This window comes from Lygodium microphyllum, chromosome 3 (assembly GCF_053477565.2).
Source record: "Lygodium microphyllum isolate KBCC chromosome 3, Lygodium_microphyllum_v1.1.10, whole genome shotgun sequence".
Lineage (NCBI taxonomy): Eukaryota > Viridiplantae > Streptophyta > Polypodiopsida > Schizaeales > Lygodiaceae > Lygodium > Lygodium microphyllum.
In genome coordinates this window covers 54,145,344-54,163,418 of record NC_141137.1, presented here as the reverse complement: position 1 = coordinate 54,163,418, position 18,075 = coordinate 54,145,344, and the positions used below count along the sequence as shown (strand labels likewise).

General features: G+C 45.5%; 1 protein-coding gene across 1 annotated transcript in view; it reads right to left on the bottom strand.

Moving 5' to 3' along the window:
• LOC148038349 (sm-like protein LSM1B) overlaps positions 1 to 17,311 on the bottom strand; it is a 40,813-nt gene extending 23,502 nt beyond the window's left edge. Inside the window, exons 1-4 of the mRNA XM_087670889.1 lie at positions 16,680 to 17,311; positions 5,954 to 6,022; positions 5,707 to 5,822; positions 5,428 to 5,490 (exon numbers count right to left, since the gene is read on the bottom strand). Of these exons, the coding sequence (XP_087527015.1) occupies positions 5,428 to 5,490; positions 5,707 to 5,822; positions 5,954 to 6,022; positions 16,680 to 16,737 (306 nt within the window). The 5' untranslated portion in view covers positions 16,738 to 17,311. The remainder of the gene's footprint in view (positions 1 to 5,427; positions 5,491 to 5,706; positions 5,823 to 5,953; positions 6,023 to 16,679) is intronic.
• Positions 17,312 to 18,075: the final 764 nt, after the last annotated feature.

Sequence of the window (18,075 nt, the reverse complement as noted above, 5' to 3'; positions counted from 1 at the left end):
GTGATGTCAAGTCCCACCTATAACCCTAGGTAACGGACAGTCTACCCTCTGGTCACCCATCTAAATCCCAAGTGAACGCCCCACTCCGTGCTAGAGTCGGAGTCTATGAGGAAATCAACCGACTTTTGCCAATTGATTTTCGCCTCCGTTGCAGAACAGAACACCTCAAGAGCCAACCTCACTCTTTCCAACATCAACTCATCATCCTCTATGTAGAGTATTGTATCATCTACATACTCTGAGTCTAGCAACTCAGTCTCCTGTCTCACTGGAAGTCAAAGGCTGCGTAATCCGCTCACTCGTGACCTAAGGAAGTGAGACATCGCTCTACAAAGAGTAGAAACATGTACGGGGCCAAGGGGCAGCCCTGTCAGACCGATCTCTCTGACCGAAACTCCTCCCCTCGCCTGCCGCCTATGAGAACCCTCTTGGTGGCCGATCTGTAAAGTGTGTAGATCCCGCGAATCCAAGCCTATGGGAGACTCAATCTCACCATGGTATCCTCTAGGAAATCCCAATCCACCCTGTCATAAGCTTTCTCGAAATCCAAGAGTAGTACGGCCAGTCTCTGCCCACTGTGCTGAGCCCACTCTGTCACCTCAAAGAAGGTGAATACATTGTCTAGGATGTTGCTATCCTAGACAAAGCCTGTTTGTGTGTCATGAATGATGTCTGAAAGCACAGGGCGTAGTCGCCTACCAATCATCTTTGCCTATAGGCCACTGACAATAAGGTGATCGGTCTCCACTGGGAAAGCTCTAACCAGTCTCCCCCTTTGGGAAGAAGACTAATAAGGCCTGCCGAAAGACTCCCTAGCATCTGTCCTGAAGTGAAAATCTCTTGAAAGGCCATCAATAGGGGGTCCTTCACCACCTCCCAGTAGGTAGTGAAAAAGACCTTAGAGAGGCCATCCTCTCCCGGGCATTTCTGCCGATCCTGTGTGTGGAAAGCCTCCTCTAATTCCTTCTCTGTGAAGGGGGCTAGCAGGGAGCGTCCCATCTCCTCTATGACAAGGGATGGGATGTGATCCCAAACCTGCTGTCTACAACGCTGTCCTTTGGCTAAGGATGTCTCTTGCTGGAAGAGGCGTCTATAATAGTCGGTGACAATCTCCATCACCTCATCTGCGCTAGAGCAAATCCTCCCATACTAATCCCGTAGGCTGCGTATCTACTCTCCTGAGGTGCGGGGTTGGTGTGCCTGAAAGAACTCCTTGCACATCGTGTCCCCCTTCCGCACCCGGAAGGCTGCTGAGGTGCGGAAAGAGAACTCCGAGCGCCTGCCCTCTAGGCCGGCAATAGCTGCCCATGCCCTGGTAGTTTTTGCCTCTGCCCTGCTGGTCCTCTAAAGCCTCCAGATTGTTGAAGTCTCCTCCAACAATCTAGGAGTCCACCACTAGGAGTCCTTCCGCGATCTCCACCCAAAACTTGCTGCGTGCCCTAACCTCAATAGGGGCATAGACATTGAGGACTCCCAGGCATGAGTCTCCAATATCCAATCTAATCCATAGAACCCTCCCTCCCACTATCGTCCTGTGGTCTCGTACACAGGCCGTGAGACTCAGGCCAATAGAGGTGCAAACACCCCCACTCCTACCATGGGCACCGATGGCGTGCTCCCAGTAAGTGTGAGCTGCTCGAGAGTACCTTCCCTACCCGCTAAGCCTGGGCGGGAGTGAGCTTGTGCTCCTGTAGAAGTAGGATGTTGATCCATCTAGCAAGGGCAGGCTGCAGCTCCTACCGGACAATCAACTTCCTAGAACCATGTACCCCACTATAGTGGAGGCTATTCACATTCCAGGACGCAAGGTGTAAACTCATGGGGAAACCTATGGCTGACCAAACAAGCATTTGTTCGGTGTGGAAGCTGTTGACGAAGAAGAGGAACTATAGGACATGCGTATACGCTTTGCCGACCTAGGCGGTGAACTCCATTCCCCCATGGTGGCCCTCGAGTGGACCATGGGGGTGATGGATGCGCCTGGTGGAACCACCGGGGCATCTATCAAACATGTTGAAAGTCGAGACTCTGTGCACTGGTAGAAAGGCCGCCTGTACCAGGAGCCACTCAATCACATCCTTCGGCACTCTCCACTACGGAGGGGCTCAAAAAATAATGCTCATATGAGGGATGTTGGCCCCAGCCCACCAATTAATGTCCATCATGCAACTTGGCCACTGCTGGGAGAAAAGTGTCAATCCACCTTCTCCCATCCACTAGGCGATGTGGTCTGTCACCTCGCTCTTCACCTCCTCCTCTATCTGAGACGTCGTCCAATCTCCTATGTGAGAGGTCTGGAGGAAGAATGCGTAGTTTGGTCCATCAGATGGTGCTAGTAGGTGGACCTTGCCGCTCCTACACTTGCGTACCACGAAGATTCCCACCTCCAGGGGTAGTGGGAACTCTCCACTCTCCGCAACTCTCAAGTAAGACCACGGCCCACTGAGAAAAAACTCATGTGGAAGAAGTTGTGCTTGTCTCAAGAAAGTGTGTCGAGCAGCCTGAACGGATGAACCAGTGGCTGTGTGGGGAGGGGAAGAGGAGCAAGACTGCCGGTGAGTCAAAGATGATGGCGTGTGGGGCTCCTCACCTCCTGGGGGGGGTCGGTCACCTGTGCTAGGTGGGGATCAAGGAGGCTAGATGGCGGGGGTGATGGTGGGGAGAGGGAGGATCTAGGAATGGTGGGGTGGTCGGATGCACCCGGGGGGTGGGGGAGGGAGGCGGCCTGTGATGCCTCCGTGGGGGGTGGATGTGTGGGCATGTGGTCCTACCGGGTGGGGCGGGGAGGGGGGGGGGGCCGTGTGGTGCTCTGCCAAGGGGGTGACGCTAGCTCTCCTGCACCCTACTGTCGTGGCTGTGTTTGAGGGGCTTGTTGTGGCCCCTCCTATCATCTCCCTCTCTATCGTCTCCGAACCCATGTAAAGCTGTCCGCGTCCACCTGTGGGCCTGTCGGCAAAGCCACCTTAGCTCTGAAGCGCATGCACTATGCTGCCATATGCCCAAAGTCATGGCAACGTAGGCACTGCCCTAGCTGTCCAGTCACAATGACCTGCTGCCTGAAGGAGTGTCCGCCTGCTTCAATCTCTAGAAACTGTGGTATATCCTTTCTCTTTCACTGCCACTCATACCTTTGGGACTCCTGCGATTGTCACTGCATCCGCAAAAGAGGCGGGAAGAACCGTGCCGAAGAGCGTCCGAAGTCTTCCACAAGCTGGCGATACTCTATCACCAGTCCGGGGAATAGTAGGGTAACCGAGTGTCATAGGAAGCTGTTGTAAAGCGCGAATGCCTCCACTGTGAAGCCATTGTACCAGGGGACCATATGTATGACCCCCCTTGTGGAGGCATAGGGTGAGCTAGCCAGTAGCTCACGCGCTGCGTCCACTGAGGTAAGTCAAACCATGAAGATCCCTTGATCCATTAGAATTGCCTCCGCTATCTGCGTTGTGTCAATGCACAGCATGGAGTGAAGCCAATCCCGAATCTAGGCCCTAGATGGGGAATGTCCTACTACTTGACCAAAGATCATTGTTTCTTTAAGCTCCAGCTCTGTGGCACGGACGGCTAAGAGTTGTTCCTCAAAAAGAACAACGCACAAGGTGTTTGAATGGGGGGCACTCGTAGAATGCACCGACGTCTGACCGGAGGTTTCCATCGCGTGTTCCTACTAAGAACCTACTAATCTCGCTCCTGTGCTACCGGGGGGGTGCAAATAGTTGGAATTATTTTTAGATTTTAAGGATTTTAAGTTTTTTTTAAAAATGTTTTTAAATAGAATTTTAAGATTTTTAAAATTTTAAATTTCTTTATTTGCAATTTTCAGCTAAAATTTATAAACCATACAATGTGTGCTAAGATGTCCACAACCACCTTTGAAAATTGGACAATTTCATTGGGAAGCTGTTTTGGATATTTCAATGGAAAATCCAACAGGCCTTTTCCCACTGAATTGAGTATGAGTTGGAAAAAGATTCTAGCTGATCTAAAATAAACGAGTATATAGACAAGTAAACTCAATGCTAATTGAAAGTGTCGATTTAAAATTTTTTTGAGACCCTCTTGCTATTCAAGAACCTTTGAGAACGAACTTAATTGCAACAAAAGTAATTGCATGCATAAAATATGTGGTGGATGATGATGGATATATGCAATTTCCTTTGATCTTGTGTCTACTCGTTTGGCTTGGGCATGCTTCTTAAACCAGCTTGGAGGAAAACTGAAGGGCTTTTAAGACAATTTGAGCCACATCCTCCTCTTGATTCAAAATTTGGCTGGCTGATTCGAGTTTGCAGCATACTTCACCAGTTAGATGGCTCAGCCTTTGTCCTTGAGAATGTTGTATGCTATATTTGTCTTCTTCCTTCTTCATGAATTAAGGATCATCCAAACGCACTACAAATTTAGACAAGCCTTTGAAGTGGTAAAGAAAGCATTAAACGGACATGTGAAAATGTAAACTCCCTCTTAAATTGCACATTTTTTATGGAGATGCTTGATTGGTGTTCTGCAATCTAGTTTCATCCTTGCCAAAGAAGAATCGTAACTTCTAGTGGAGGCTATATTCCTTGTATCTTGTGGTTTTTCCCTTATTCTCATGATCTTGTAGACAGATTTCAGGCTAGTTGAGGGCATGTTTCCCTTCTCATTCTTTTGGCAAACACTTTTGGGTGTCTAGTACTATCCTTGCTCCTTTGAGGAGATACACTCGGCCTTTTGCTTGGATGAGATTTTGAACACTTCGGATTATATGGAAATCTCACAACCATATGGTCTTTGATGATACTACCATCAATGCTTTTACTTTCTTCAGGAGATCTCTGCAACAGTCCCTTATGACTGCCATGGACACCAAGATATTGATCAGGACCAGCATTCTCTATTTTTTCAATGTTTCTGACATCAATTGTGGTCATGTTGAACATAGCCATGATCGAACATTGATATGATATAACTCAATCAATGGTTGCACAGAAAAAATTGTGTATGTTGGTGTAAGAGATCTTTACAGCAATCCCTTACGACTGACTCCAGGATATTGGTCAGAGCCAATACTCCCCCTGTTTCCTATGTTTCTAACTTTAGCTATATGTGATTCAATACAACAGTTGCCCCACAGAGAGAGAGAGAGAGAGAGTCTACTACACTATCAAAGAACGTGTGTGCATGCACAGATATCAATAGGATCAAACAGAAATTCAAAGCAAGTGTGTGTTTGAAAAGATTAAGCATGACACACACAGTCGTTAAGAGAATGCTGCATTCCACATGTAACCTTTGTAGACTTTAAGCCCTTAAGATACCTCACATGAACCAACTAATCACTCCACACCCTGAGGTCTAGCAAGATCCGTCCTAGCAATTCAGCCAGCTCACTCAAAAAGTAAATAGCACAAGAAGTCCACACCAAAGCAGAGAAGTGAGATCTACCTGTTTTATCTCATTAGGTGTCACCCTCACCATATGGGGTGGTAAATCATCTCTTGTTAGATCCTGGAAAAATTACAAGAACAAAGAGGGGGCAGAGGAAGATTAACATGAGAGTGTCAAAAGTGCAAAATTTGGAACAGGCATTCTGTAGGGAAAAGCAACCGTATAGGTGGATCTTTAACTAGAACTCCTCCTAACCTAAACACCTAGTCTTAACACAAGTTAATCATACATTCATGCACATTGTATAGCTGCAAGTGCTAACAACCAGGAGCATACCAGCTCACCAATGAGCACCACATTTTCTCCTCGGATAATGTACAGACCAAGAGGGAAATCACAGAAGAGTTCTCCCACAATTATCCTCTCCAGGGCACTTTCAAGTACAATATTTGCTGCCACATCAGACAGATAATTAATAAACTTATGCTTTCTCGACAGAATTGGGAAAAACACACATAGGTGAGTCACTTGGAGCGAAACTAGGCCACTTTCATTCAAAAATCAATACAAAACGTCTGCATACCAAACTGGTCAAATGACCGCAAGATGCCTATTAGTTTGCGTCCATCCCGTAATATGACCAGTAGCTTCTCTGAGAAAACAACAAATTTAATCAAAGGACATCTCCACAAAATCACCAAGATTATGCTTCAAGTACATATGTGATGAAGATTGAGTGAGATCACACAAAACTGAAAGATTTTGCACACATATTTGACTTACAGTCAAAATTTATTTCAGCATGAACAGAAGCACAACCCCTTGGATGCATAACAGTGTGTATTACTTCCCATTTACAATACATGATTGACTTGAATGACTCATTAATTTGGTATGACATGACCAAAGCACTTTTAATTCATAAGGGGTATTCACACACAAGTGCGTGCTTTCAAGAAAACAAACTATATAAACCATTATAACAATTAGTACCTTGCCTAAGGGGGAGCATGAAACCAGCCTGTAGAAATAATCCAAAGGGCATCGAACATAAACTAACTTGCACATATATAAGAAATCAGCAAATAAACAAGAGACTCACTAAACAAGAGAGCTAAGAATGCCCTCGTACAGTCGACAACACATGATAGGTCCAAAAGGTTAGCACCCCTTACGGTATTCATTTCTCATTCTTCAAAGCTTACACAAATCACAATTGACTTGTTGTCACAAACTAGCACTCTCTCAATGCTATTGATTTCAATGTTCCTTGCCCTTGAATCAACGTAGATTAGTCTCCAGTGCAATGTCCTCAATTACTCCCACCAACCTTGACCAAATATGCGACAAATCTATCCATTCACACTCTAACAAGTATAATACATATAAATAGATGTTGTCATTGGTCCAGTTAACCTCGAAAAGTAACATTGGAGGTGCAAACTTGGTCCCACATTTGTACGCACTGCAAACAATGTGTAAATACACATAAATCTCAATTCCAAACTGATTTGATCTGTTGTGTGAAGCCTTGGCCCTATTCATGGATCAATCCTAGTGTTTTTCCCTAACCTTTGCACACCCAATTAACTGTCAAACTACTACCACAATATATTAGCATTTAATTCACACCTGAAACTAAAGAGCAACTTCTTTGACCCCTACTATATCTATTCCATTATGTCTTGTCTTGGATTCCCCTAATCCCCCCACTACATTTCCCACAACAGAAAAGCTACAACATTGCTTTCTTCACAATGAAACTCTCCAAAAAAGCAACCAACCACAGTGCTATACTGTTTATATAGCAACCACATGCACATGGTCAAAGGCTGGAATCTGCTGATAATTGCTGAGGGAATGTTAGAGAATGAGAGAGGAAGTTGTAGAGAGAATATTCTGATGGAAGTGGTCCAAATCTGATGCCACCACTTGCAGAACAGCCACAAGAGCTATCATATGCTGCCTAATGAGGCCAAAATTTTGTGCTTGATCAGCCAGGCTGTCACCAACACCTATGCAGCCTAGAAATGCTGTCATCTCCTCATCTTCCCTCCCTGGTGGCTGGAAACCACCGCCACAGCTGGTGCCAACAGCCTCTCCTTCCTCCCTCAACCTCCAAAATGGCTATCACCACACTCAACTACCCCCAAGCAGCCCTCTCTCAGCTTATATAAGCAAGTTTGCCAAATGGCAGCCTTGCAAAAGCAATTTTCACATTAATTAATTTATTTTCGAAATAAAATTCTTAAAATTAATTAAATATCCATTTGACCCCATCCATTAATTGGTTGGTGACTGTGAGAACCCCTTTGGGACTTAAAAGTCAATGTTACCCACTACATGTACTTAGGCTGTCACCATGACTTCACTAAATTGCACTTCACATGTGCATAACTCAAGAATGCCAGTGCCGAGACGTGACGAAAGGCAGCTGTTGACCTGCCGTGAGCAGTTGCCAGCTGTCGTGTGGTCTCTGCCAGCCCGTCGCTTCCTTGGAAACACTGTCTACTGCCTCACATGGTCAAAATTGACCTGTTGCCTGCCTGTGACTGACTATCTACTGCCATGCTATGCAGAGTTAAAAGCAAATGCCATCAACAAGCTCCGCTAGCTCCAGGCGCCACCTGCGCGGCATTCAGCCCCAGGTGCCACCAGCAGTACGCCACCTGGTTTGCATTGCTAGCGCCAGCAGCGCCGCTCCCTGTTTGTATCCAAAAGAGCCCGCCACCTGAGCAGTCACCCGCCAGTCCCTATGCCGCCTGTTGTGTGAGCTGTTCGCCTGGCCCCTGGCCTATCCGCCTGCTGCAGGCGCTCGCCTACTGCGCCAGACCACACAGTAGCTCCCTACGCCCTATTCTGGAGGGGGATCATTGACCCAGAGTTCCAGAGCTTGGCCCTTTTGGGCAAGCTAGTGGTCCATGGTCTCACACCACGTGGGCAAACCTGGAAGGTCCTTTTGCACGAGGGTCTTCAAGAGTGTAGATCGAGGCTTGGGGGGGGTTGCAGGCCATCCCTGAGATGGATCTTCACGACTACCCAGATTACACCACCCAGATCGTCCTTCCTGCGTAGTTTACTTCGAGTGTGGCAGGGTCTTCGCAAGGCCCTAGTTTAGAGGCCCCCAAGATGCCAGCAGGAGATAGACCGCCAGTCGGTGGTCTAGAACCACCAGGTTAGAGATCGAGACGGGATACAGCTAGGTGAGCGATTCCACATCCAGTGGGCTAGCTAGGAGGCTGGCCCTGCTCGTACTATCAGGACGTGGAGGGAGATGTATAGGATGACGAATCAAGAGTGTTGCCACTGGCATCAGGATGTCAGCAAGGTGTTGAGCTGAGGAGGGAGATTGACTCAGTGATCCCTCAGGAGTGGCTAGATCCCCCAATCCAAGAGCCAATGGAGCCTGGGGAGGTGTGGGCTGCTAGATTCTCACCGGCAGGTATCCCCTTACAGGTGGCAGGTAGAGTGGATGGTGCCCCCTGCGGGACTTTCTTTACCGTGCAGGGTGGGGGGCATCTGGCTCTTCACAGAGGACAGCAGGATGAGGAGATTGCTGTCCTTTCCTGGAGGAGGATCCGTGTGGTCGTGAGGAGATTGCTGTCCTTTCCTGGAGGAGGATCCGTGTGGTCGGACTCCAAGGGAAGACCTAGCGACTGGACCCTTATGTGCCCAAGGAGGAGTTTCGGGAGTGGTGCCTTTGGATATGGGAGAGCAGGCTGTTAGAGATATCATTCCCTGGACAGCCAACAGTGTTGCAGAGCAGCAGGCAGTACAGCTAGTCCAACGCAGGAGCCATGTCAGCAGCCACATCAGCAGTCGGATCAGATGCCACATGGCAGGTGCAGTTAGACTAGCAGCAGCAGTCGGAAAGTTTTTTTTTATGCAGTCGGCTGCAGCCTGATGCTGGCTATTTTCGTGGTATTTTTTCTGCTACTTATAGCAGTCCTGTGCAGCACTTGATCACTTGTATCTGACAGAGACAGCCTGCTGGTGACAAACAGCATGCAGGCTGACGGAGATCGAGGTCCTCAAGGCGGAAACATACGCAAATATTCTCTCTGCACCCATGTGTATTTCTGCATTCCTATACAGCATTCTTCACTACAGATTTTCTCTATTTCACTGCCTCCTCTCTCTCTCTCTTCTCTCTGTGTTCACTCTCTCTCAGTCTTGGTCCCACACTTCCGCATCGCTGCACTCTAACATGGTATCAGAGAGGTGAAATCAAACTAACTGAGTCAAGAACCTACCTGAAGAGGATATTTCAGCGCGACACAAGGCTGCATTTCCAGCATTCAAGGGCGAGAGGGAGGGCTGCGCACCAGAACAAGGCTGAAGAAGCGAGCGTGGGCATGCAGGAAAGAAGTCCAATTGGTGAATTTGCTGCAGATTGTTGCTGTTTGAAGGGCGGGAAGGCTGCGTTTTCGGCCTTCCATTGCAGATTTTACCTTTTCATCGCCTCTGGCAACTGAAGAAGGTTTGGGAAGCGGAGGAAAGAGCCCTTGTAGGCTACGTCTTCACAGTCAGAAGGGACTGCTTTTGCGTTTGTGCAGGCATTGCAAGTGAAAATGTCTACAGAGACCAACTTGGAATTCCAGGCGATCATGGACCAGAAGGTGCCCGCTATCCTCCCGGCTCTTCCATCGGCTCAAAAGCTTGATGGTGACAATTACCGCATCTGGCGCGTGATGATGTTGGCCATTTTGGAGTCTTATGATTTGGTAAAGCTTGTGATGGAGGAGATTAACTGGCCCTCGATGAGAGATGAGTCCAAACTCTCTTCCAATGCTCTTGCGAAGTTGACCAAGGCCCAGTCTCATTGGGACAAATTGAATGCCCGGATTCATTCTTTTCCTTTTATGTCTTGTACTACAGCCATGATAGCTCACATCGAGCACTTGACGGTGGCTCGAGAGATATGGCTGGAGCTCCGACCAGATGTATAACCGGATGACCCTGATGAAGAGGGTTTCTTTGGAGGTGCAGATGCGGACCTTGTCTGTCAATAAGTCTTCTTCGCTTCGAAAACACATCAACAAGCTTCAGCAGCTTTAGACGCAGGTTCAAAATGTGGGGAAGCCTATTTCCTCCGAAGACATGGCGATCACTTTGTCGTCCTAGTTGCCACCACGATTCGGTACTTTTTATTCCGCTCTTATTGCATCAGGGCGGGAGTCGACTCCTCAATGGGAAGAGCTAGTTCCTATGGTCTTGGACCAAGAGAAACAGTTGGAGGGACAGAATGCTTCCAAATAGGAGGCATTGGTTGGTCAAACCTCTCAGAAGAAGGGGAAGGACCAAAAGAAGAAGAAGAAGAAGAACGAATCCAAGAAGGAATCGACCTGCCATATTTGTGGTAAGACCGGTCATTGGAAGAAGGATTGCCCCGACAAGGACAAGAAGGACACAAAGGATTCTGGAGCGGTGGCTGCACCCTCATCAGTTGCTTTTCTACACTTAGCGGTCATTGAGGACCCTACACCGAAGACTTCTGATGTTGCGATGACAGCTCCCCAGGCTCGAGAGTGAATTGTGGACAGTGGTGCCTCACGGCGGTTTACTACAGGCTATTGTTTTACCTTGGGTTCAGGTGTTATCTCATGGAGTAGCAAGAAGCAGCCCACAGTAGCCCTTTCTTCTACTGAGGTAAAGTATTGAGCCACATCTTCCACCACATGTGAGGTTGTGTGGATTCGGAGATTGTTGGAGGAGCTTGGTTGCCCCCAGACTCATCCTACTCTTCTGCGGTGCGACAATGAGAGTTGCATTGCCTTGGTAAGGAATCATGTATTCCATGCCTGGACAAAGCACATTGAGATCCAATACCACTTCATTCGGGAGAAGCATCTGGATGGGACCATGATGTCGAGTATTGCAAGACGGAGGATAATCTTGTAGATTTGTTCACAAAGGTGCTTCCCCAGGCTCTTCTTCGGAGACATGCCAGATCCCTCCGTCTTTTGACCTGTCCAAGATCTGAGGGGGGTGTTAGAGATGTCATTCCCTGGACAGCCAGGAGTGTTGCAGAGCAGCAGGCAGTACAGCCAGTCCAGCGCAAGAGCCATGTCAGCAGTCAGATGAGATGCCATGTGGCAGGTGCAGTCGGACTGGCAGCAGCATTCGGACAGTTGTTTTTTATGCAGTCGGCTGCATGCATTAAATGCAGCCGACCTAATGCTGGCTGTTTTCATGGTATTTTTTCTGCTATTTATAGCAGTCCTGTCCAGCACTTGATCACTTGTATCTGACAGAGACAGCCTGCTAATGATAGACAGCATGCAGGCTGACGGAGATTGAGGTCCTCAAGGCAGAGACATACACAGATATTCTCTCTACACCCGTGTATATTTCTGCATTCCTATACAGCATACTTCACTACAAATTTTCTGTGTTTCACTATCTCCTCTCTCTCTCTCTTCTCTCTATGTTCACTCTCTCTCAGTCTTGGTCCCACGCTTCCGCATTGCTGCACTCTAACACAGGCCGCTTGATGAGTTGAAGTGGGATCTTGGAGAGTGGCTATGGTCAGCCACTACGGTCGCCAAGAAGCCTTTGAGGTTCTTGGAGTACATAGCCAGGATTGGTAGACATGTACTGATGCAGGAAGGCATGGATTGGGCGCCTTCGTGCAATAAATACTGGGCAGAACATAGCATCATGGATGCCTTCCATCGAACCTTCTAGTGTCGCCAATGGGACGGCTAGAGGCCGAGGAGGGTGTCATATTTCCTTTGGCTTTTGGCACATGGGGGTCTGGCTATTGGGAGTTGGTTGGCCCGGATGCAGCAGGATGGAGGTTGTAAGGGCTGCCCACAGTAGCACTTGGAAACCCCAAAGCACTGCCTGTGGTCTTGCGAGGTGGCACAGCTCGTGTGGAGAGGAGCCTGCCATATTCTCTACCGTGTGGCACCCAACCTGGATGTATCTCGTGGGGGGCTTTTAGCTAACAGCAGTCAGCCAAGGCCATCACCTCTTGTATGAGGCCGGGATGCAAGACGATTTTTCTCATCAAGACTGGGTCTTGTGTAGTGGTCGGCTTGGAGGCTTTACCCATCCACCAAGTATTGGAGTCCACAACAGAGCGCTCAAAGGTATGGGAGATCATAGGCAGTCTTACAAGATGGCACATTTGGAAGGCACGCTGTCAGGTGGTTTTTGGCAGGGAGTGCCTTTCAGTATATGTAACTTTGGCAGAGCTTTGGACCTCCATCATCCACTCCCTCCATGGCCGGTGGGACCAGGTGCAAGGCAACTCTCGAGCCCGTTAGGAACTCCATTTTCACTTTCTGCATACTTGGGGCGGCCATGACCTGTTCTTCACGATGTAGGTGGGCAACCCCAGATGGCGATACACCCCCCCCCCCCCCCCCCTTCCATGGATTCTTGCCCCCATCCCCCTCAGACTGCCTTGAGAGGCTTGTATACATTATGGATTTGTGATTTGCATCAACTCCAGCTAGTCTGTTGAGCATGTGCACTTCATTGTATTCAACCTTCTGAGTAATATAATTAGCCACACTTTACTTGCAAAAAAAAAAAAACTCAAGAATGCCAAAGCTAAGCAAAAAATATACCTCCCCCTTCAAATCCTTGTGATTGTCCTCAATTGCACTACAAAGTGACACAAGCAGAAGTACTGAGCTTGAAAAGGCATAGAGATCATAGTCAAAGTACATCGGCTGCTACTGTTCTACCATGCTAGTGCCAAATACATGCTGAAATTTCCAGCCAGGACAACTAAGTCATAACTCACTAAAAATGAATCACAACTATTGTCAAAATGACATGGATGCATCCATTAACACTAAAACAAAAGCTTTCTAGCCACACAACCGTAGTAAAGCATGAACTAAGCATAAACCATGGTTGAACTATCAATGACTTACTTAACACTGCCACGAAATAAAACTAAACTGAAAACCACTAATAATCAATGCAAATGTATAGTCTCAGAGCTGCAGTGAAAACTATACTCATTTACATACTAATTGCAATGACTAGGACATTGAATAGTGACCTCATGGCAAACATACTTTCAGCAAGTAGTACCTTGGATACAAGGTGGATACATCCAAGATCGACTATGCACAAAAGTTGTCCATCACGAGGAGTGGAAGTGCTACCTCCCACTTGTGCATCAAGTGGTACCCTACACCTCTCACTTTGCTAAACCTAAAGGATCCCAATCTAAAGTTAGCTCAAGCTGAATGCATTAAGGTAAAGCTACAACAACTGACGATGGTCTGCCAAATCACCCTCTTTCATCCATTTGGCATCCATTGGTAAATAATTTTGAAACTTCACCAAGTACCATCTGGAAACTTTCCCTTCTTTGTGTGCCAAAATCTTATCCAACTCCTCAATCTCTAGCTAAATTTCAGCAAACATACCCTCTAGCATATTCTCTGGTTAAATTTCAGCAAACATATCCTCCGGCATATCATCATGAAAAGGCTATAATAAGCTCACATGAAAAGTATTAAGTGGATACACGAAGGTTGTTTCAAAATCAAATGCTATGTTGGTAGTGAGACAAGTTCAAAATGTTAGGAAAGCTAATAAAGTAGTTCACGTCTATGGCGATCAGCTACCGTTTTTTGCTACTCTTCTGACCTCTAAAGTGCTTGTTTAACCTTTTGATAGGCTACATTCATGTTTTCCACATATCGATCAGCCTCAAATATCTTGTCATTTGTATGCAAAATCATTGAAACTTTCATTCCACTCTCTATTATCTCAAAAGGAGCCTCATCAATTGAACTATGCACCGTGTTATTATAAGCAAACTCAACCAACTCCAAGAGTTGGAATTAGTGTAGTCAGAGACAAGGCCCCTTTTATAGAGTTTTCTTGGACTTTTATTTTGTCAAAACTTATATAAAATACATTCTTTGGTGTTGTTTTCTAAAACCCAATAAATTGGCTAGTAATTTTGTAGTTAATTAGCCACAATTTTGGCCTAATTTTTGTTGTGTAGCAAGACCGACAAGCATTGCACTACCTACTTAGTCGCCACAGCAAGGTATATGACTCTAGAACAATTTTATAGGTGCCACTTTCGTTCCTAATTCCGCTTCAAGATCGAATATTTGCCTGGTAAAAAAAATGGAGTGGTGCATGAGTTGAGCAACTAGCCCTATGTGGTGATGGTGGTCACGAATGCAATCAAACTTCTATAACCCTTTTAAAAAAGGTCCTTTATGAGGCTGATCTCAATTTTGGTCTAGAGATACATGAGTGCTAGAGTCCTTATTTTTGTTTGTGCTTAAGAATGGGTGGTTGTTTTTCCACATTGGACTTTGTCTTGTTGCTACAACGTCATAGGACTATTGTTTTTCAATAGCCACATAATGTTTGTTGGGGGGATTGGTGGAGATAAACCGGGTGGCATGGCATGACTGCTTTTTAGGCTACATGCACAAGGTAAAGGCTAGGCCAGTCAGATCAGACCTATTCGTGACCAGGTCATCGGAATTCATAGTCCTAATATATCTACTATTTTTTGCCTTTTTGTCTATTTGGAGGCAGCTACAATGTCTTGTACATTACATTGAATTTTCATGCCCTTGGTATCCTCAATTCTTCCCATCAATTGATACAATTGCCAATTGTTGGGATTCAAATTTGATTCGTCTCTGCTCTCAGCCCATGTATCTCTTGACTCCCACTACAAAGTGATTATAAGGCCATCCAAGGTTGGATTATTTACATCACAACAACCACCATGGTCTAGAGACAAAACTTGAGGTGGACTGCCTACCTTGCAGCTCCCCTCAAGCTTCTATATTCCCTAATAAACCAAGGGATGCCAAAACTATTGGAAAGGTTATGAGACCATTGTATATTGGTCAAGGCAGCTCAATCATGAGAAAGAAGGTCAGTAATCCAAGTAAGCTTAGAAATGTTCTAGACTTGCATGACCTTGTGCCTATAAAAAAAAGTCCATGTTGAACCTGCTCTGTACAGTCCACAGCAATAACTGACATGGATGCTGCTTCAAAATGAATTCACCAATACTGAAATGCAGAGAAGTTCCCAAAGTGTCAAATATCTAAATGGTCATGAAAAAAGACAACTTAAGTGAAATGGGAGATTCAGTCACACACACTCAAGATATAGTAAATTGAGCAACAAAAGCAGTTGTACTGAGTGCACAACAGGCTACCTTCATTGAGCCAGCTTAATCACAACCCTAAAAGTGCCATGACACTATCCGACTACACAAACATAGCACATGGAAAAGCCACAACAACATAGCTCCTTTCATAACATGCCCCTTTCTGGTCTTCCTTCCTTTAAGATGCCTTTACTATCTGGACTTCGAATCGCTTGTTGGAAAAATCTCGACCCCTGAAATTCAGGTTGAGATTTATCCTCAATTTGCACACAACTTATTTGCATATTTAAACATTCCCTCTCAAGAGTAGGTTACCTTCCATCATTAGCAAACTCACAAAGTTGTGAGTTTAAAGACTAAGAATATGAAGACACCAGGTTTATAAATGTTACATGTGCTTAGGATTACATTCCCAATAACTCAAATTCAGCTGCAATCACTCAACCAACAAGACAATCTCTAATCTAAAAAGATGTCAATTGCAATTATTTTAACCTTTCCATATTTACAACTATAAGTTCCAATAAACCACAATGTACAAGTTTGTTGAGTCAACATACTTCTAGACTCAATGTATGAAAAAGAAAGTGCCAAGTGCTCGCCAATAAACCTACATCGAACTTTCTCATCGCTGATAAACAACCCTACCTTTGTCTTTCTCCTACAGGAAAGATGTTGGTAAAAATTTGCCCTTTGCAAGGCTGCCATATCATCTCAAAATTATCGATTCTACAATTTGCCCTTTAGAATGTGCGGAAAATGAGCCATGGTGCTTGCAATCCTGTCACATCTACAAGCGTATATTTCACCTGATTGAAAATATTTAGGAAAGAGAGAAAACGGGCCACCTAGTTACACAGCAAATGGACAAAACAGTGCCAAGCAATAAAATTCAAGTATGAAAAAAGTAGATTTAATACAGCATCAAAGCCCATCTACTCAGAAATCCAGTTGTGTATGGAAGTATTTACTATAAGTAGCACTGGTCCTATAGTTCCTCTCAATGACTCAAGCAGCATCCATGTCACTTAAGTGTACCATCCTTGATGGGCACTTCTGGTCCATGCAATTAAAAATCTGCAAACAACAAGCTAGTGGAAAATGCTACCTTATTTCCTTACATATAAATGCACCAATGCTTTTATTTTTGTGAATTTTCTTCTTTCAAGCAACAGGAAAGGGGGCTTACTGTCAAGGTTGTCAGCCAACGACGTTCCAGGGAATATGTCAGGTCCTGCCCAAGACATTACCCCGTTCCAATTCGTCTAAATTCGGAAGGCGGATTGCAAAGGCATCCGCTCTCTGGATGCAATCTCCCCAAATTGGCGCTTTGCAAATGCAGAAGCTCTTCTTTTGTATATTATACTTAAGCCCAATGGTGCCAACCGATGGATTGTCTATCCGTCAATTTGTGATCTCTCTCTCTCTCTCTCTCTCTCTCTCTCTCTCTCTCTCTCAGGGGAAATCAACCACCCAAACCGAAAACAGTGGAAATAGACCCCCAATTGTCAGTCAAGAAGAAACACATATCTGACGAAGAAAAGCTACACAGAGGCACATATTTCCTTCTCTCTCTCTCTCTCTCTCTCTCTCTCTCTCTCTCTCTCGCAGAGGAGAGAGCACCCGGGAACTTTTAATCTAGCTTTTGTTGTCGTTGGTCTTATAGATTCACCATCTTTGCCCCTTGAGCTAGCTGGCTACCCACTGGCCAAACACATCAACATCCCTCCCACGGCAATTTAGCTTACCTCCGTTTCTACATGGCCTTCCCTTTGAGCCAAAAAGGATGAATGGACGTATTACCTTCTCAAAATCTTCTTAGAGGCTATCCATACGCCACTAGGTGATTTGTACCATGAACCAAGGGACTAGAAATTACAACCATTCCACACATAGATACACTCTTTTACTAAGAGGAAGAAAGTAGGTATCAACTTGAAAATGCATCGCTCACACAAGTATGAGGGCAACAAAAGTAAAGACACAAGACGATGAGAGAAGAGAGAGAGATGGATAAACCAATTAACTTCTACTCAAGCGATACTTGCGGCATCGAGTGTTCCCTTGTTAAGGTTATTCTATCAATTGTCACCAAGTTTCGATCAATTTAGGTCATTGAGAATGTATAACCATGAAAATCTAGCATCTACTTCAAATGCTATTGAAAAAGCCTTTAAAGGCTATACATTCCTACCATATACATCTTTTTCTTACACACAAAACATACACACATTTTGAAGGAGTGGAACTTGAAGGCTCTTCATAAGAAGATTTGTAGGGTTTTCCTCCGTGTATATTTTGACAAGTTATATCTGCTTGTACTCCAGTACCTCCCCGATGAAATTATATATATATAATTTTCTTAAAGAATTAGACGATGAAAAGATCTCATTAAAATCAATGTCCTTCTCTTTCTTGAACCCTTTTTGCAAGTAACCTTGCCTTATACTTAGGCAATGCAACTTACAATGTTCCATAAAGCATTTATAAATTGAGTACACAATTGTCATCGAAACACATACATCATGAGATACTGGGAAGAAAGAGTCATTGATTCAATATTCAAATAAGAACACAATTGTCAT